This window comes from Stylophora pistillata, chromosome 13 (genome assembly GCF_964205215.1).
Source record: "Stylophora pistillata chromosome 13, jaStyPist1.2, whole genome shotgun sequence".
Classification (NCBI taxonomy): Eukaryota; Metazoa; Cnidaria; class Anthozoa; order Scleractinia; family Pocilloporidae; genus Stylophora; species Stylophora pistillata.
The window spans coordinates 22,023,395-22,041,044 of NC_142531.1; the positions used below are offsets into that span (position 1 = coordinate 22,023,395).

The window sequence follows — 17,650 nt, forward strand, 5'->3', positions numbered from 1 at the left end:
AAGTTAAGAAGGGTGGAATTCTTGGGAATTTCTGGGAATTGAATTTGAGGCAAATTAAATAACCCTGAAATCCAAATAATTCTGAGAAATTCTCAATATCTTGAATGTGAAGGTTTTAAGACAAGGAGTAATTTTAAGGCTTAAAACTGGTTCAATAAAAGATATGCTAAACAAAATATACCAAGAGATGTATATACCTGTACATGTTTATCATGAAATTTATTATTTAAACTAAGTTTTAGTAAATCTTAATAGAAATCTGCTTTTTTCCATAAAGCAGCAGTCAGTTACATTAAGTGCAAATTGTCAATTTAAATCCAATGTACTCATATCACAGATTTGCTTTCTAACCTCAAAGGCCTCTTGGATTCCAGTCATAAAAGTTTTTATCGTGATGCAAAATGTCTCGTGTCCGGAGATGTGCCAAAATCATAATACATAAACATAGTCATAAGCATGGGTCAACGCTTCGGAATGTGCACATTCATTTGTAGGCAAGAATCTCACGTACTATAATCGCTTCCTTCTCTTGTACAAATGTTTCTTCGTTATGAGACGAACTTGACTCTGTTGGCACAGCTACTTGCTCAGCAGAAGCGAAACAGGAATCGACATGGCTGTGTTGGAACGTGTCGCTGTGTGAACGCTTGTTACGGTCCAACTTCGTTGATTTGGGTACTGGTACACTGTGGTCATCAAGGTAGCTCTTATACTTCCTAAGGTGGTATCCATCTGTCATAATAATGAGGGTAAAACACGTTTATAATCACAATTAAAATTGTGATTGCCTTCTGGTTGTTTCTCACCTTTGCCGTGAACACAACTCAAGTCAGGGTTTCGAGTCTTTGTTTCCTCGACAGCTTCCGGCCACAAATCTTGCATTTGTAGTACGTTCGATTCTTCTCGATTATTTCTACGTAGAGTGAATTCACATCATTATTTCGATCATCTTCAGAACATGTATCCAAGATAAAACCATCGTCAATATTGTCTATCACTCAAATCTTTCGCGTTCTCTTAAGACTACAATCAGGTAAGCCAGCGGATTCTATTTACAAGCCGATGGCAATTCCCAAAATATCCACGTGATCATACCCGTGATTGGAAACAAAGGAAACTCTCTTTGGCGCTCATCTTTGAATGTACTTTTCATCCCTTGATCACTCGTGCGTTAAGTTATTTCTTTTCTCGACTGTTTTGCTTAATATGCCATCTCTAAAGATGGGTTTACCGTTGTTCAATGGGAAAACGAGAAAAGCGTGAGTGTTGTAAATGAAAAGCAAGTCGTTGGCACCATGATTAGTTAAAAGAAAGGACAACGTACAATTATCGATTGTCCGGTACAAGGGTCGAGCGGCCATTTATAAAGCTACGGATTCTGAAAGTTTGTGGTGAGTACAAATTGCGATATTTGGTATGTGGTCAAACCTGAGAATCGAATCGGTCACTTGCATGCCACAGTTTCTTAAGCTTACGCTTTACAATTATGAAATAAATCTGTCAGTAGGCTAAAGGTTTCAGGATTATTTTAGTCGCGTTTGGAATTTGACAACTGAAGCTGCGAGCCCAGCAGAAAAAGACAAACAGCTGCTTAGTCTGCAGTTTGAGATAACTTCATTGCAATTAATTATTACAGTTACAACAAGAATTTAATTTAAAAAATCAATTATTTAACTGTAATTATTAAAAACTAGATCATTGGATAATGCAATTCAAGACTTTTTATTGGCTTAGCCATTATGGTATATCAGCCAATATACCATAATCTACAAATATGGTAAGCGTACGCGTCAGCTTAAAATCAAAAGGGAGCTAAAAAATCTAGTTTCTTCTTACAAAATAATAATTTCTTGGGGGCGTTTTTAACAAAACAATTATTCCACTCGCGCTTGTTGGATATGAGATGATTATAGCCAACTCGGTGCTACGCGCCTCGTTGGCTATCTATCATCTCATATCCAACGCGCACTCGTGGAATAATTGTTAATTAGGCCCTTCACTCCGAAGAGTGTTCAGTCAAAATTTAGAAGAAATCTCTCAATTTCAACTTGCAGAATCAACAAAAACAAGCAACATAGCATGAAGATGCTGCTTGACAGCTACGAGTTTTATCCAAAGAAGTTACAACCACATTAAATTAAGTCAAAGCCTGACTTAGGGAGGAAAGGATAAAATGTTATTTGTATCATCATCCCAAATTAAATGATTCCTTTCAGGACTATTTTTTGACTGATAGTATTCATTGCAATAACCATAACCCAAGTTATTGCATTTTCATGAAAAAGAATTAATAGATTTTATTCACATTTTGTGTCAAACCAAATTCACTAGGACTATTTTAAATGAATAGCTGTAACTAAGGATAATTTTTACGAAGTTTTTAAGAAGAGAAAAAGAAATTTCATCCTAATATTACTGCCTGTTGATGTTAATATACAATAGCATATAATTAACATGTAAATCTGAGTTAGCATGTAAATAAATTTCATTGACTACATGAATTTATAGTTGGGAGTAAATGCATATATTTATTAGATATTAGTTGCCTTGAAGTATTCCTAAAATTCCCAGTATTTCTTAAACATTCATAGAAATTCCTGAAAATTCCTTGGAATTTCCAGCAATTGCAAGTCTTTAGACTCACAGTATTTCAGGGAAGTCATTAGTGCTCTGAGTTGGAATTCCCAGGAATTCCCAGGAATTCCCAGAAATTCCTAGGAATTCCAAGTCCCGTTGGCTTATAAACGTGGAATTTTTGAGAATTTCTAGGTTTTTTGGGGAATTTCTAGCTTTTGGGGAACTCTTAGGAGTTCCTAGGAATTCCCGGTTCGAATTTACCGTGAAAATGCACACCTCTTATTCACAGTAATTCCTAGGAATTCCTAGGAAAAAATTCCTAGGAATTCCAAGATCCATTTCGCAAGGGAATGTATGTTAAAAGTGACACAGTCGCAGTGTTTTATCTAATTTGGAAGTTCCCTAGCTAGACAAAATGAACTTAATCTTTTTGTACGGCAGTATTTAACCTCATTCTGACTCCGATTTTCGAGTCTTCATCGCACATAACCTTTAAACTTGCAAGGCCACAGGAGTTCTCGTTTGGGGTCTTTCGGTGTAGCCTACAGTGATGTACATAGCAGTCAATTTTTGGTTTTTGAGGGCACTGTCATTCCAAGAGTAACTGGCCTCTAATTTTTACTTACAATATCTCCCCTGTCTCAAACGTTAAGGTTGTGAGAATTAAGGAAATGATCAGCGACTAAAGAAGCTATTGATTGTTCAAAAAGTTCTCCTTGTTAGCGCCATAAGAAACGTATTGAGAACAGCATAAAGAAAATGTACGCTGATGTTAGGGATGTTACAGAGGGTTAAATCAACCTTTAATCTCATACTTCATAAGTCACAGGGAGATACTATTTCCTTCATGTGAAATTCGAAAGAAAGACACCACGAAACCATTTTAATTGCAAATCTTAGTCAATGGAAAGGTTGGAAAGCTTCGTCAATTATTGTTAAATTTTTTCCCGTGATTTGATCGATCAATTGAAAATCCTAATGATTGAACTGTTTACTGCTATTTGTAAGAATCAAAATATTAATTGATTTTAAATCCCTCAATACTGAAATCTTTTCTTGAAGGATCAACAGTTAGGGAGTGTTAATTGTCATTCCCGTGATTTAAATAGCGATATTCCCAGCTGCAGTAGTACAAGACTTGTTTGACGAAGCAAACTCGATCAATTAAATTTGAATTTTTAACTTGACTCGACTGTTCACATTTGATACTTGATGAAAACACTGCACAAAGGAGGTTAACACCATTCTATCTGTTAAATCTTCAATTACTTATCTGTTGCATTGTATTATTTCGGTCAGCGGTACGAAATTATATGCATTCCTTTTCAAGGTTAGCTTTTCTAGAAGTCACTTTTGCATTGGAAGTCACTATGTCAGCGAAATGCTTGGTCATTGGTGGTTCTTTCTGCTTTGTCGTCTTTACTATTGGCCTATTTTATTTGTGTCTCTATCTTGGTTTCGGCAGTATACCTATTGCACATAATAGCGGAACAACTTTGTCGTTCTCAAGTGTTCCGGAAGTAGTCTGCGATCTCTCATCGCCATGGCTTGACGATTATCGCCCTTCGCTGCAATCTTTTCTGCAAGCATCGACAACTAACGAGGACCAAGATCTCCGATTAAGTGGTCTAGGAGTGCTTTCCACACTGGCCAATGCCTGTCAACCTCTAGTTGATGTAAACAAGGCGAAAATGCAAATCAACAAAATCGCTCTCGTCAGGATTGAGAACAAGACGGTATGTTTGTCGAGAAATCTAGTACTTAATGCGCAGAATGCCGGGTACTCTGTGGTGATATATTTTCAGGAAGAAAATTATGGACCACTTGGAAATGCAACAAAACCACATATGCAAGAGGAGGTGTTTATTCCCTTTGCATCTGCTGGGTGGTGTGACAATAACACCAATACACGAGGACCTCTTCTTTATAGCGTTTTCCTTAAAGCTGTAGACAAAACCAGTGTGAATATAATAATAACAGGAGAGTCTGACAACCTCAAATACATGAAACAATACTTAAAAAGACTTTATTACTGGTTTCTTTTGGGTCCAGTTATCACACTCGAATGGCTCAGACGGACGAAGAAACTCTGTTGCGTGACCATATCACAACATGTCGTTGAGGAGTCTGCCGCTGGCACAAGAGTTGAGGAGAGTCGGGAACAGAACATAGAAGACATCACTGGTGAAGGAAATCAAGATGAATCGCAACCTTTGACCATTACAATAGACACTAACTTGACAAGAAATGACAACGTTGGTAGATGTAGAATTTTAGTGTCCATGGCGATAATGTTTGGAAGAGGCATTCGCTATTTCACTGTTTGTCTTGGTTGTGTGATTCTCGCTTTGGCAGTGCGCCCTGTAGGTCTATCAAGTGGGGGATGGTCCTTTTTTCGATTTGATGAGCAAGAAAGAGATAGGCCAAAGAGTTTTTTCGATGATCTTACATCCAAGGACCACACCGTAAACGATCCGCTAGCCATATTCCGACGATCTCAGATTACAATCGCTCTCCCGGTATGGTGGGCAGCCTTTCAAATCTTTTGTTTTTTTGTGTACAGTAAGCTTGTCTGTAAAAGTACTTGGACCGTTTCGGCCAACTTCACAAAGCTGATTCGAAGTGATTGGTTTTCATCCAACTTATACTTGCTCGTTTTGTGCGTCGTTGTACCGTACTGTTCTCTCGGCCAAATTCAAATTGCTTACCTTTCTGATAGATTTTTCTATTTTACAGTGTACAATTTAATGTACACAGTTTGCAATTTTCTTTTTATTATCATTCTCAACAAGCACAAAGTTGTCACACGGTATATGTTCTACATCAGTGTATGTATGATCTGTGCTTATGTTGAAAGTGACATAGTAGCAGTGTTTTATTTCATTCTCAATTCCCAAGGAGCCCTTAACAACTTAAAACTCACTGCTCTTCGCACGTTAGCACTTGGCCTCACTTTGACCTTGAGTTTCAGTTCTTCAATGCATATAATCCGCAAACTTGTGAAGCCACAAGAGTCCTTGTTTGAGGGACTCTCAGAGAGGTGAATTAACATGTTTATGACCAAGCTTTCTTTAAGATCTCTAACTGTACAATTAAATGTACGTGACAAAAATTTGAGACCGTTCCGAGATTTAACAGAAAGCTTGGGTCTCATTTTTCTCAGAAAATGTAATTTTTGGAAAGGCCTGCCATCGAGCGGCCTTCTTACAGACTTTCAGTTTTAGAGAAAGTGTGAATCATCTGATTGTTTATGTGCTATCAATCGCACTTTGGATCATTTTTAAGTGATCTTTAACATAGTTAACAAGGAGAAGTTTTACTAAGAGTATCTTGGCAGAAAAGGGAAAAAGTGTTTAAGAAATATTACAGGCTGAAACAAAATAATAGAAAAATTCAAATAGATAATAGTATAGAAATAATTTGGATATATCAACAAAGTTGAAATGCGTATGAAGCACGTACGATCCTCGCAGTAGAGAGCGCTATTTATGCAATAGCGAAAATCAGACCTGAAAAAAATCAGGCCTGTACGGGATTAGAACCACTGACCTCTGCGATACTAGTGCAGCGCTCTACCAATTGAGCTAACAAGCCAACTGGGAGCAGGCCGTTAAGTTGATTCGTAATAAACCCGTGATGATAAATCAGATACAATGAATATATGAAGTTCATATATTTTGAACTGCGGTTGTAGATACGTATGATGCACGATCCTCGCGGTAGATAGCGCTATATATGCAATAGCGAATATCGGACCTGAAAAAAATCAGGCATGTACGGGATTCGAACCACTGACCTCTACGATACTAGTGCAGTGCTCTACAAATTGAGCTAACGAGCCAACTGGGAGCAGGCCGTTAAGCATACGTATCTACAACCGCAGTTCAAAATATATGAACTTCATATATTCATTGTAACCAAAGTTGAAATGGTAAATTGGCCACCGTAACGATTACAAAAGCTGATGTTTCGAGCCGGTTAGCCCTTCGTCGGAGCGAATAGTATAGTATTACTTGAATTACATTATCGACTTGGACATCTAGGTAGCTTTTTATGTCTTAGCATTTTAAGTAATTATAAGAGTAGATTAGAGTTATTCTTGAATAAGATGTGATGTTCTTAACCAAAAGTTTGTCCATGTTCTTAATTCATAGCTTAATACGTTTCAATTTTTTGTCCTCTATTTTTACAGTATCGATAACTTTCAGATAGGTGCGTTACACAGTTGCACTATCGAATTATACAAACAAAGAACTTGTAAAGATAGTGGTAGTTTTACTTGATCATTACACGGAACTGTGAAACTGGAATAAAGTAGGAAATTAATTCGCATTTATAAACTTACCGTATTCATGTACTGGTTTTCGAGACAAAGGTATAAACGAAAAAAGTCGCAACACTAAGGAATATATCCTACGTAATTATTTAAGGAAAACGTACATAATTAAGATTTGTATGATGCACGATCCTCGCAGTAGAAAATTAAGATATAATTAAGATTCGTTTGAAAGTATAATCTGTCTTCAATTAGCCTAATATTTTCCAAAATAATACGCATTTTGATGGCAGATCTTTTTTGTAATGATGATATTCTGGGATGGATAATTATTTCTGGCCGAGTTGCGATATTAAAGGCTCCAGTGGTTAAAATAAAGCATTTTTGTTCGTTTGGGTTGAATGAAGTAGGGGAATTGTGGTAGTTCCGGGAATTTTGTTGCTCAATGGCTTTGACCAACCCAAATCATTTCAGAGGTTCATAAGTATCGGCCAGGTTTGAATGAGAGTTGAGGCCTTCCATAGCTGTCGATCCTTCAAGAAAATATTGCAGTATTGAGGGGATCTAAACTTCCGATTGTTGCAAATAGCAGTAAACAGTTCACTCATTATGATTTTCATTTGATTGATCAAATCACGGGGAAAAAATGTACACGCTGATTTACTAAGATTTCTGTTATGATGGCCCGAAATATTTCACACTTAATATGGTTTCGGAACATCCTTCTTTTGCATTTCACATGAAGTTTAAGGTATATCCTAGAGAACCGTGAAGTTTGAAGTAAAAAGGGTTACCGCAATAGCGTAAAATAGTTTCGTTTTAGGTGATCTATCCTTTTCTTTCCCAGAGGTAGAATATATATATCTTATTATTAAAAACTGGATCATTGGATAATGCAATTCAAGACTTTTTATTGGCTTAGCCATTATGGTATATGAGCCAATATACCATAATCTACAAATATGGTAAGCGTACGCGTCAGCTTAAAATCAAAAGGGAGCTAAAATATCCAGTTTCTTCTTACAAAATAATAATTTCTTGGGGGCGTTTTTAATAAAACAATTATTCCACTCGCGCTTGTTGGATATGAGATGATTATAGCCAACTCGGCGCTACGCGCGTCGTTGGCTATCTATCATTTCATATCCAACGCGCGCTCGTGGAATAATTGTTAAATAGACGTTTTGTTGTGCAGTATTTTTACGAGTTGTGCCGTATATTGACGAGCCCGTAAGGCGAGTCAAAATACAAATAACGAGTAAAAATACTCAGGGATACTACACAACAAAACGTCTAATAAGTTATTTATTATCCTACACGCCAAACTGTTATTTCAGTGCGGGCGAATTTCGCGGACATTTATTTACGGGGAGTGCGTGACAGAAGTATGCGAAGCGAAACGGAATTGGCGCGTTGATGTGTCGCTGTTTCTATTTTCTTCATTAAATGAAGAAATTTTCTGGTCGTCAAGCTGTTTTTCTTCGTTCGATTCATCTAATGAACTTGGGCCTATAATTGCCAGCCATTCTGACACTTCGTCGTCGGAAATATGATTCAGATTTTCCGCCATTTGTTTGTTTTTTTTCGTAACTACAATCCAATTCTTCGCTTGCGCGATGCGAGAAAACCTGTTTAACCGGTACTACAATAGACGAGTACAAATACCGTGTGATATTTGTACTCGTCTATGGCGTTATTTGTACTCGTCTAGGTGTAGTTGGATAATAAAGACTGGAACCATATTTACTTACTCTAGTTTCTGTAATTTTTCATTAGTCAGGGTTTTTTTAGTACAACTGACACATAACCTTAAACACAAGAGCGGATTACTGTTTTGACAGTTACAAGCCAGCCGTGTCAGTCAACAATATGGTTCTAAGTCCTTCGATTAAAGTAGTAGCCATAGGAAGTGTCTGGTTATATCATTATGGCTATGATAGGTTCAGTACATGGTTACCATTTCAGTAGCTTCATTTCCAATTTGCTGGCTAGCACGAGTCAACACTGATTTCAGAGACTTCCTGTAATATGGCAGTCTCCAAGCGTAAATGAATGCGTCAGAAGCTACTTTGATAAACAACAGTTCGTCTGCAATTGTCATGGCAGCGGAGAGATGAAGCGTGTCTTGAGGTGTCTTATGCTCTTTGTATAACCACAGATGGTGTGTAATGATATAAGGAAGAGTGCAAGCTAGAAGTATTGTGGATAGAAGCAGGGTTGCAACCGTAAGTTGTCTCAAGCCTTCATCGTTTTCATTCCGGCGAGATTCTACGGCAAATTGGCGAAGTGACCTCAAAAGCATGACAGAACCGACGAAAAGCAAGATTGTTATTACTGTGACATGGAAATGGAGATCTATCTGAAGGAAGACTCTTCGGGAGACTCCGATGAATTCCAGAAGATTAAAACCTGTGAAGTATAGTGTCGAGAAACCAACAAACACGACGATCCTGCGCGTTGTAATGACAGAGCAGTAACGTTGCGGGTGAGTTATGGCAACGAACTGTGACCAAATAAGAGCGAGAACGAGTAAGAATGACAGGCCGAGACTTACGGTGGAAATAAAACTTCCAATTCTCAACAGGCTGTAGTATGAGTGGCCTGGATACAGTGACCATTTCCAATAACTTGCGAGACGATAAGCAACAATGAAAGGCTCGATTAAAAGGCCAGTTGTAAAATCAACCAAAGCTAAAGCGATGATGAGATACGAAGCTGGTGTACGGAAGCATTTAAGAGGATCTTTGTAAATGGTCAACAATAACAGGAGGTTACTAATGACTGTTATCGGCGACAGAATCGCCAAGGAGATTCCAGTGGCGAGCTGGGTGTACAGATAAAACCCAAAGTCGATCGAAGAAAAATTTGATGTTGAGTTTATACTCATGGCTGTTGATGTCTTTGCAGGATCAACAGCATCATCCAAGGAATTCTTTTAAGCTGGCGTCGTAGAGTGGACTTTGGGATGTTGGTCGATCTGTCTTTGCCGTATTTACAAGAAGTTCTGGTCTTGTAAACTGGCAAATTGTAAACATACGTACAGTTCTTCCGTATCGATAATGTCAGCTAGTTTTGATTTGCATACTGAAGGGAAAGCACTGGAAAAGCGAAATGAACCGTAAACAGACAACCTTAAGTGTTCGTGACTTTATTACGTCAATCATATAGATCGTTATTCGATCGTTTTTTGATAAGACTCCGTACTCTAAGGGCAGCCAGACTATTATTACAGTTATTCTTGCACACAAAGATATAGAAAAAACCAGGAAAGATTTATTACTCGACGTTTCGGGGTCATCGTGACTCCATTATCAAGAGACTAGTTTAAAAACATGCAAATAAGGAAAGGTACAAGAATAGCATAAATTAGACTGAACGGCTTAAATAAACACCTTGGCGCGGATGGAATCCGTTTGCACGTTCAGTGTTGGCTTACGCATGCGAATATACAACATTTCATTAACAAGGCAATCAAATTTGCCGTTACATTTCGTGATGACGTTGAATTGCTCGATCAAGCGTTCAGGCATTTCACTATTGTGCTGGAGGTCGATGGCTTGCCGAAGACACATAAAGAACAGTTGGCCGTGCGGCCAATACTCTCTGCTACTAACACCTACAATTACTCGCTAGCGAAATGGCTTGACGACAAATTGAAACCCCTGTCGTGCAACCAATACACAGTGACAGACACATTCCGCTTTGCTGATGAAGTACGAGGCTTCGAGATCAGGAACGGCGAAATTTTAGTTTCCTATGACGTCATCTCATTGTTTACAAATGTACCATTGGAGGAAACAATACAGATCTTAGCTGAAAAAGCCTTTGCCCAGGATTGGTTCAACGAGACGCACAGCTTGAACATCTCTAAAGCGGACCTAATCGACCTCCTCCGAGCAGCTACGAAAAACCAGCTTTTCCAGTTTGACGGTGCTTTATATGAGCAGACAGATGGAGTCGCTATGGGTTCTCCCCTTGGACCGTTGCTGGCTAACGTCTTCATGTGCTCGATTGAGGAAAACCTCGAACGACACGGTCAACTTCCGCGCTATTACCGGAGGTACGTCGATGACACCCTGACCGTAATGCCTGATAGGGTGACCGCTGGCCAGTTTCTAGACACCCTTAACTCTACCCATCCCTCCCTCCAGTTTACCATGGAAGTCGAACGGGAAGGATCCCTTCCCTTTCTAGGAACTGAACTGCTTAACCGTGCACCAAAGATTGAGAGTAAGGTCTACATCAAAAGAACCAACACGGGTCTCCTTCTGCATTTCCAGAGTCATGTTGACATTAAGTACAAGCGCAGCCTAGTTAACACCATGGTGGATCGCGCTTATCGATTATCTTCTAACTGGTCTTTCTTCTCCGAGGAATGTGACCGCCTTAGAGGGGTTTTTCATAACTTGAAATACCCAAAGCCACTGGTTGAAACTACAATCAAGCGGTTCGTTGAGAGAAGGATTTCATCTGCAGAACCCTGTCCATCACCAGACGTACCATCGGAGACTGTGAGATTAGTGTTACCCTTCAAGGACCAGTCGTCAGCTAATCATGTTAAACAACAACTGAACAGTCTAAGCTCGAAGTTAAGCGTGACTGTCCAACCAGTGTTCGTTAGCCCTAAGCTCGATCAACAGCTTAAGCAACACGAAATTAAGCCCCCTATTGTTAACCAACAATGTGTCGTTTATGAATTTAAATGTAACCTGTGTGATGCAGGGTATGTGGGCTATACTCGTGGTCACTTACACGAGCGCGTAGAAGGGCACACAAGGAAATCATCTTCTATCTACAAACACTACCACCTCCAGCACAATAGTGAAATGCCTGAACGCTTGATCGAGCAATTCAACGTCATCACGAAATGTAACGGCAAATTTGATTGCCTTGTTAATGAAATGTTGTATATTCGCATGCGTAAGCCAACACTGAACGTGCAAACGGATTCCATCCGCGCCAAGGTGTTTATTTAAGCCGTTCAGTCTAATTTATGCTATTCTTGTACCTTTCCTTATTTGCATGTTTTTAAACTAGTCTCTTGATAATGGAGTCACGATGACCCCGAAACGTCGAGTAATAAATCTTTCCTGGTTTTTTCTATGCCTTTGCTTTAGCAAATCCCTGCTCACAAAGATATTGTCAAGTAACTCTAAGATATTATTAATTATATATTCTAGCGGTGTTTCAAGTTCTGGATGACCTCTTACCAACTACCATTTACATAGCATATTTTTATTATGTAAACACCAGTGAAATACCAGGTGAGCTTTTCCGCGAAAACGTGATATCTTCACCCGTGAAATTAACGTTTCTTGGTAAATCGCACCTTTTGTAAAGAAAGTGAAATTATTTAATATTTTATTGGTGTTTGTATGAAAATTATAATTTTAAATGGCCGCTTGGAGATACGAAATTTCTCTTCGAGTGTTGAAAAATCCAAAATCGAACCAAAACATCTTGTTTCGAACCTCTTAATACCACCACAGGGTACCCACACAAGCGGCATGTCTGGTCGTTTGTTCCAAATATAAAGAAATATATGGGGGAATGTTGAAGGGTCGTAATATCGTAAACTTATATCGAGGAATGTCTATGTTAAGGCTCAAAATAAATGTAAACCTACCTCACTTGCTGTGTATTGTCGTTTCTGTGGTTCTAAATGGCGAATTTGAGCGATTTGGAAGATTTTGCGTTGACTGTTACTTTACTGTATAAGAAGGATATATCTTTATATTTCGAACAAACGACCAGATACGCCGCTTGTGTGGGCCCCCTGTGATACCACTGAAAATAGTTTCAAATGACCATGTGACTATATATATTTATTATCCAACGGTACTTTGTAGAGTACAAATAACGCCCAAAACGAGTACAAATATCTCGCGGTACTTGTACTCCAGAGAACCGGTAAGAAATTCGCCCACACTGAAATCTCTTCGTACTTTGACGATACTACACAACAAAATGTTTAATAAGATATATATTGGTACAATGAATATATGAAGTTCATATATTTTGAACTGCGGTGTTAGATACGTATGATGCACGACCTCGCAGTAGAAAGCGCTATTTATGCAAAAGCGAAAATTAGACCTGAAAAAAAACAGGCCTGTATAGGATTCGAACCACTGACCTCTGCGATACTAGTGCAGCGCTCTACCAATTGAGCTAACAAGCCAACTGGGAGCAGGCCGTTAAGTTGATTCGTAATAAACCCGTGATGATAAATCAGATACAATGAATATATGAAGTTCATATATTTTGAACTGCGGTTGTAGATACGTATGATGCACAATTGGTAGAGCGTATGTTAAACTGCTGTATTTGATACGTATGTTAGCTCAATTGGTAGAGCGCTGCACTAGTATCGCAGAGCTCAGTGGTTCGAATCCCGTACAGGCCTGATTTTTTTCAGGTCTGATTTTCGCTATTGCATAAATAGCGCTCTCTACTGCGAGGATCGTGCATCATACGTAAGATATATATATACTTTAAATGCCTGAAGAATATTACTAAAAACACAGTTGGCCTCACGCTCCATGGAAGAGAAAATGGTCATGACTCACATGCTGACCTAGATCAAACGGTGTGTCTGAGTATTAGATGGCGTATTTATTCATGAACTATCCATTAGCTTCAGAACCTGTAGAAAAGTGTTTTCTTCCTATTCACACGTGGAGCCCTTATAAGAAAATTTAGACTTTATTTCAAACCAACAATCTCTGACCCTTGTGAGTTCTTTATTTTACTTTCATGTATTAGTGTTAAGACTTAAGAAACTGACAGGGACCTTTGTCAATGTTGCAGATTGGGTAATGTAGCCATGACTCTACAGAAGCAATTACCCGGGTACAATGAAGATGATATTCGGTTTTTCCGATCGCTAGCTTTACACTATGTATCTCGATCAATTTTCGTTGTTTTACACCTCATGTTTCCCTTGCTCTAAAGACGACTGTCAATGGCTAATTAGTGATAAAATGACCTTGGATGAATTAAAATGTTTTACGCCACAATGTTGACAGGATGTCAAAGTTGTATCCTGAGCGGGGCACATTTAGTGAATGCGATCAATGTACTGGTTATTCACGTGATTAGAACGTGGCTTAGGCCCATGAGGGGTCATCTCCGCCAATATCCTGTTTCAAATTCTGTTCTAAAAAACCTGTATGCTATTGCCTTTTATCAAATTCTTTTCAGAATAGAAATTGGCGAAACAGAATAGAAATTGGTGAAACAGAATAGAAATTGGCGAAACAGAATAGAAATTGGCGAAACAGAATAGAAATTGGCGAAACACAATAGAAATTGGCGAAACAGAATAGAAATTGGCGAAACACAATAGATATTTGCGAAACACAATAGAAATTGGCGATGTCTCTATTTCTATTCTGTTTTTCCGACGAACCGAGTGGAACCTGAGTAAGAGTCAGTTAAACATTATCATTTATTCTCCCGATTCCAGCTCAAAGAAAATTTATTCTTGTCTAATGACCAGTCTGTTTACTGACCGTAAATTAACTATGTAATATCGAGAATCCGACGACAGTTGCAAAATTTTGGAATTCGTTTTATTTTTTCTAAAGGACCCTTTTAATGAACCTTTTTCGAAAATTATATCAAAAAGTTCTATGCGCCTTTTTTTCTCCGAAAAAGCGTAAAGTTCGAAATCCGCCTAAATTGCCGTTGTCCCCCCCGTAAAGCAATGAAAAATGATACAACTTTGGCAACTTCGTACGCTGCAACGTGATGCAATCCCGCTTTTAAATTTTGTGTTCTAGCAGATGGTCCTTTTATCTCTTAGGAAATTTTAATTTCTTGTTATTTTGTTACGTTCAAGTCTGAATAGTGACCCGTTGAAATAAAGTACGTTGAACGGCTGTCACGCAAGAGGTTATGTATTTGTCACATTCCTGGCCAAGTTTAAAGATTGGCTTTGACCTCTTGCGTGACAGCCGTTCAACGTACTTTATTTCATAATAAACAGTTTAACGTGGAGAAACACTTAGCTAGAAGCTAGTTTACAGGATTTCCACCAAACAACTGAAACAAATAATTCAAATTTAAAATAACATTATTAAGAATCCCAACTAACCGAAGACAAACCAGTTGGCTATATTACAAGCATGGCCGAGGATTTGAAACTTGGGGCTACCGTGAAACAAATCCAGGTAGTGGCCAGGGCAGGACTGGAACCCGGGAGCGGCGGATCGAAAGTCCGACACGCTGACCACTCGACCATGCTGCCTTCATAAAAAAGAAAAATAGAGACTATAGAGGTGCCAACTAAACTAGTTTAATCGCGGGAAGTAACGTAAGTACAAAGTAAACACTGCACGCACGAAGTGAGTCATGTGCTTAGCATTACGTCATAACAAAGGGCAAGTATGAGCCTGAGAAAAGGTGGAATAAGGAATTCAAGAGGGAAATCAGGAGAACGAGTTCAAAATGCTATCTGCTAACAAACATTTCTTGAACACCTCTGTAATTGGCAGAATGGAAAGATTTATATGGTAACAAAACATCAGTAAACCCAAATATAGAGACCTGTTTTTAAAAACCAAAACCAGAATCGAACCCTAACCTCTGTTTTTATCTATGAATCAAAGGCAGTCTTTGAATATTCAAGGATACCATACCGTTACCATTTCAGCGTCGATGCTAAGAGTCAGATCATTTGATAGCATAACTAAAGAAAATCGGAATAAAGTGTCACGCATTCTGTTTAGCACAGGAATACAAGAGGCGGCTTTCTGAACATCAGAGATCGGGAAAAAGTTTTGTGACATTTAGCTGTCTCTGCTTCTCCATGTCAACCACCTGTTTAATTAAAGTCGGTTGGAAAACCAGGGATCTTTATGTGTATTCGCCGCAAGATGGTTCTCGGGACAACATGTCTGTTGTCGAAAACGTGAAAAGCTGTACTCACGATTTATTCGCTTGATTCAATTTTGCTATTACACTTCATTTAACTCCCACTCACAACTCTCACGAAAAAACACACACCACGTTTCGTTGTAAGCACGTGGAACAGCGCCATGTATGGGGCGATCATCATCATCATCATCATGTTTATTTGTTCAAGCAGGTTGAATTTATTGGCAACTGTATAAGCTGATGTGGACCTGCTGTTTTCCCACCCAACCCACCCCAGGGGAGGACATCCAGCACACAGTAATCTCGTGCGTGGGAAATTAACGTCTCTTACCCCTTACCCTTTAAGAGACGGGACCTCCGGCTTTACGTCCTATCCGAGAAGACGAAACAATGTGAGTGAAGTGTCTTGCTTAAGGACTCAAAGTGAAGCCCCAGCCAGGACTTGAACCCGGGCCGTTTAACCCAGAGTCCAGCGCACTGACCACTGGACTACTCGCGATAATACACTTGCTGCATACATGCTGTTTGGTTACGTAATAGACAAACGAAATCACTTATGATGTCACCAATTTTAGACTATTAAATGTAACGCGCAGTTTCCAACATCTATTGCGGCGAAAATGGTAATGAATACAATCTTGACGTTTTCAGTGTCGTTTCCTAAATTGCTATGCTTGTCACATGATAAGCCTAGTATGTCCCTTCCTTCACTGGAATCGTTTCTGCGGATATCAGCAACCACAGAGGGTTCAAACTCCGACCGAGTGATTTGTCTGTATCTACTCAAATCTGTTCATTGACTCAACTAGAAAAGAACGCTTAAAATGCAGGGTACTTTATGGTGCGATTTTTCTCTTAAAGCCAACAAAGGCAAAGCCCAAACGCCACAATGTAAATGCGCAAACTGGGTACAAAGCGTTCATTCTCTTCCTATACGTAACATGTAAGAGCTCCTGTTTCAAGATCGAAAAAAGTTTGACTTTGTTGATGATTCGTATCATGAGAGGGCAGACCTAACTTATATTTAAATCAATGGGCAGTTTAGAGAGTCTTTATTTGGGGTTTTTCCAACAATGACGCTTGTTTGGCTGCTTGGCGAACCAGGACAAACTTGACTGTTGTGTGACTTTTTATCAGAGACCTTAACAAGCATCAAGATGTATGATCTGTGCCTATGTTGAGAGTAACATAGTAGCAGTGTATTACTTTGCACTAAATTCTCAAGGCAAGTTAACCGACTTAAGAGTCGCTGCTGTACGAACAGTGGCCATTGGCATGATTTTCGAGCTAACTTTTAGTACAGCTTGGTGCAAAGTTCGTAGACTGGCCAAGCCTCACGAATCCTTGTTTGAAGAGCTGGCATAGAAATGATACACTTCCTCCACCCCTCCCCCAAAAAAAATTCTTTGTGGAGTCCTGTTTTTCCGCGACTGTGTATGTGTCAGTTTTTTTTAATTTTTACCTTGAATATCTTTGGCAAAACTCATGTCAGTTTGAACGCTATATTTTTTAATGGTACTACTAGTAGGCTCGAAACGGATTGGATTCCACGGTCCGATTTTGGATACCTGTATTTGAAAAAGGATCGAATTTAACTTTCACTTTATCAACCCAGTTGACCAAACCAAATGACCTTTCGTGAATTGGCTTCCCATGTGTTTAGAATGTGACGACGCCTAGTACCACTGATATTTTGATATTTTAGTCAAAAATGAGTTTTCCTCAGTAATATTTCTTTACATGATTACTTTTTTCACTTCACCACAACCACCGTTTGGTTACCTCTGACCTCAGGTAGAGGTCTTCATTCAATTGGATATCAGGACGCAAGAGACTGGTGATTATTGACCGCCAAAGGGGAGGGGGGTGGAAGAAAAAAATTCCGGTCGTGGAAAGCTTACGTATGAGAGTCTCAAA

At 39.0% G+C, this 17,650-nt stretch overlaps 4 protein-coding genes and 1 long non-coding RNA gene across 5 annotated transcripts; 3 read left to right on the plus strand and 2 right to left on the minus strand.

The window, feature by feature from the left end:
- Positions 1-202: 202 nt before the first annotated feature.
- On the minus strand, positions 203-1,024 carry LOC148718165 (uncharacterized). Its single transcript, XM_088743520.1, has 2 exons — positions 807-1,024; positions 203-732 (listed from the first exon to the last, which is right to left on the minus strand). The coding sequence occupies exons 1-2, from the start codon at positions 880-882 to the stop codon at positions 485-487; spliced, it is 324 nt and encodes a 107-aa protein (XP_088599646.1). The 5' UTR covers positions 883-1,024; the 3' UTR covers positions 203-484.
- Positions 1,025-1,070: 46 nt separating this feature from the next.
- On the plus strand, positions 1,071-2,501 carry LOC148718166 (uncharacterized). Its single transcript, XR_015994772.1, has 2 exons — positions 1,071-1,391; positions 2,055-2,501. It is a non-coding gene; the product is annotated as an uncharacterized LOC148718166 (long non-coding RNA).
- A 593-nt stretch (positions 2,502-3,094) lies between these two features.
- LOC148718167 (uncharacterized) lies at positions 3,095-7,243 on the plus strand. Its single transcript, XM_088743500.1, has one exon. The coding sequence runs from the start codon at positions 3,891-3,893 to the stop codon at positions 5,619-5,621; it is 1,731 nt and encodes a 576-aa protein (XP_088599626.1). The 5' UTR covers positions 3,095-3,890; the 3' UTR covers positions 5,622-7,243.
- Positions 7,244-8,595: 1,352 nt separating this feature from the next.
- LOC148718168 (uncharacterized) lies at positions 8,596-10,232 on the minus strand. Its single transcript, XM_088743510.1, has one exon. It carries the CDS (start codon positions 9,738-9,740, stop codon positions 8,796-8,798), a length of 945 nt encoding a protein of 314 aa, XP_088599636.1. The 5' UTR covers positions 9,741-10,232; the 3' UTR covers positions 8,596-8,795.
- On the plus strand, positions 10,219-12,483 carry LOC148718169 (uncharacterized; the record flags this gene model as incomplete). Its single annotated transcript, XM_088743509.1, has 1 exon — positions 10,219-12,483. A coding segment is annotated over one exon (1,611 nt), but the record flags the coding sequence as incomplete, so codon positions are not given.
- Between the last annotated feature and the right edge of the window lie 5,167 nt (positions 12,484-17,650).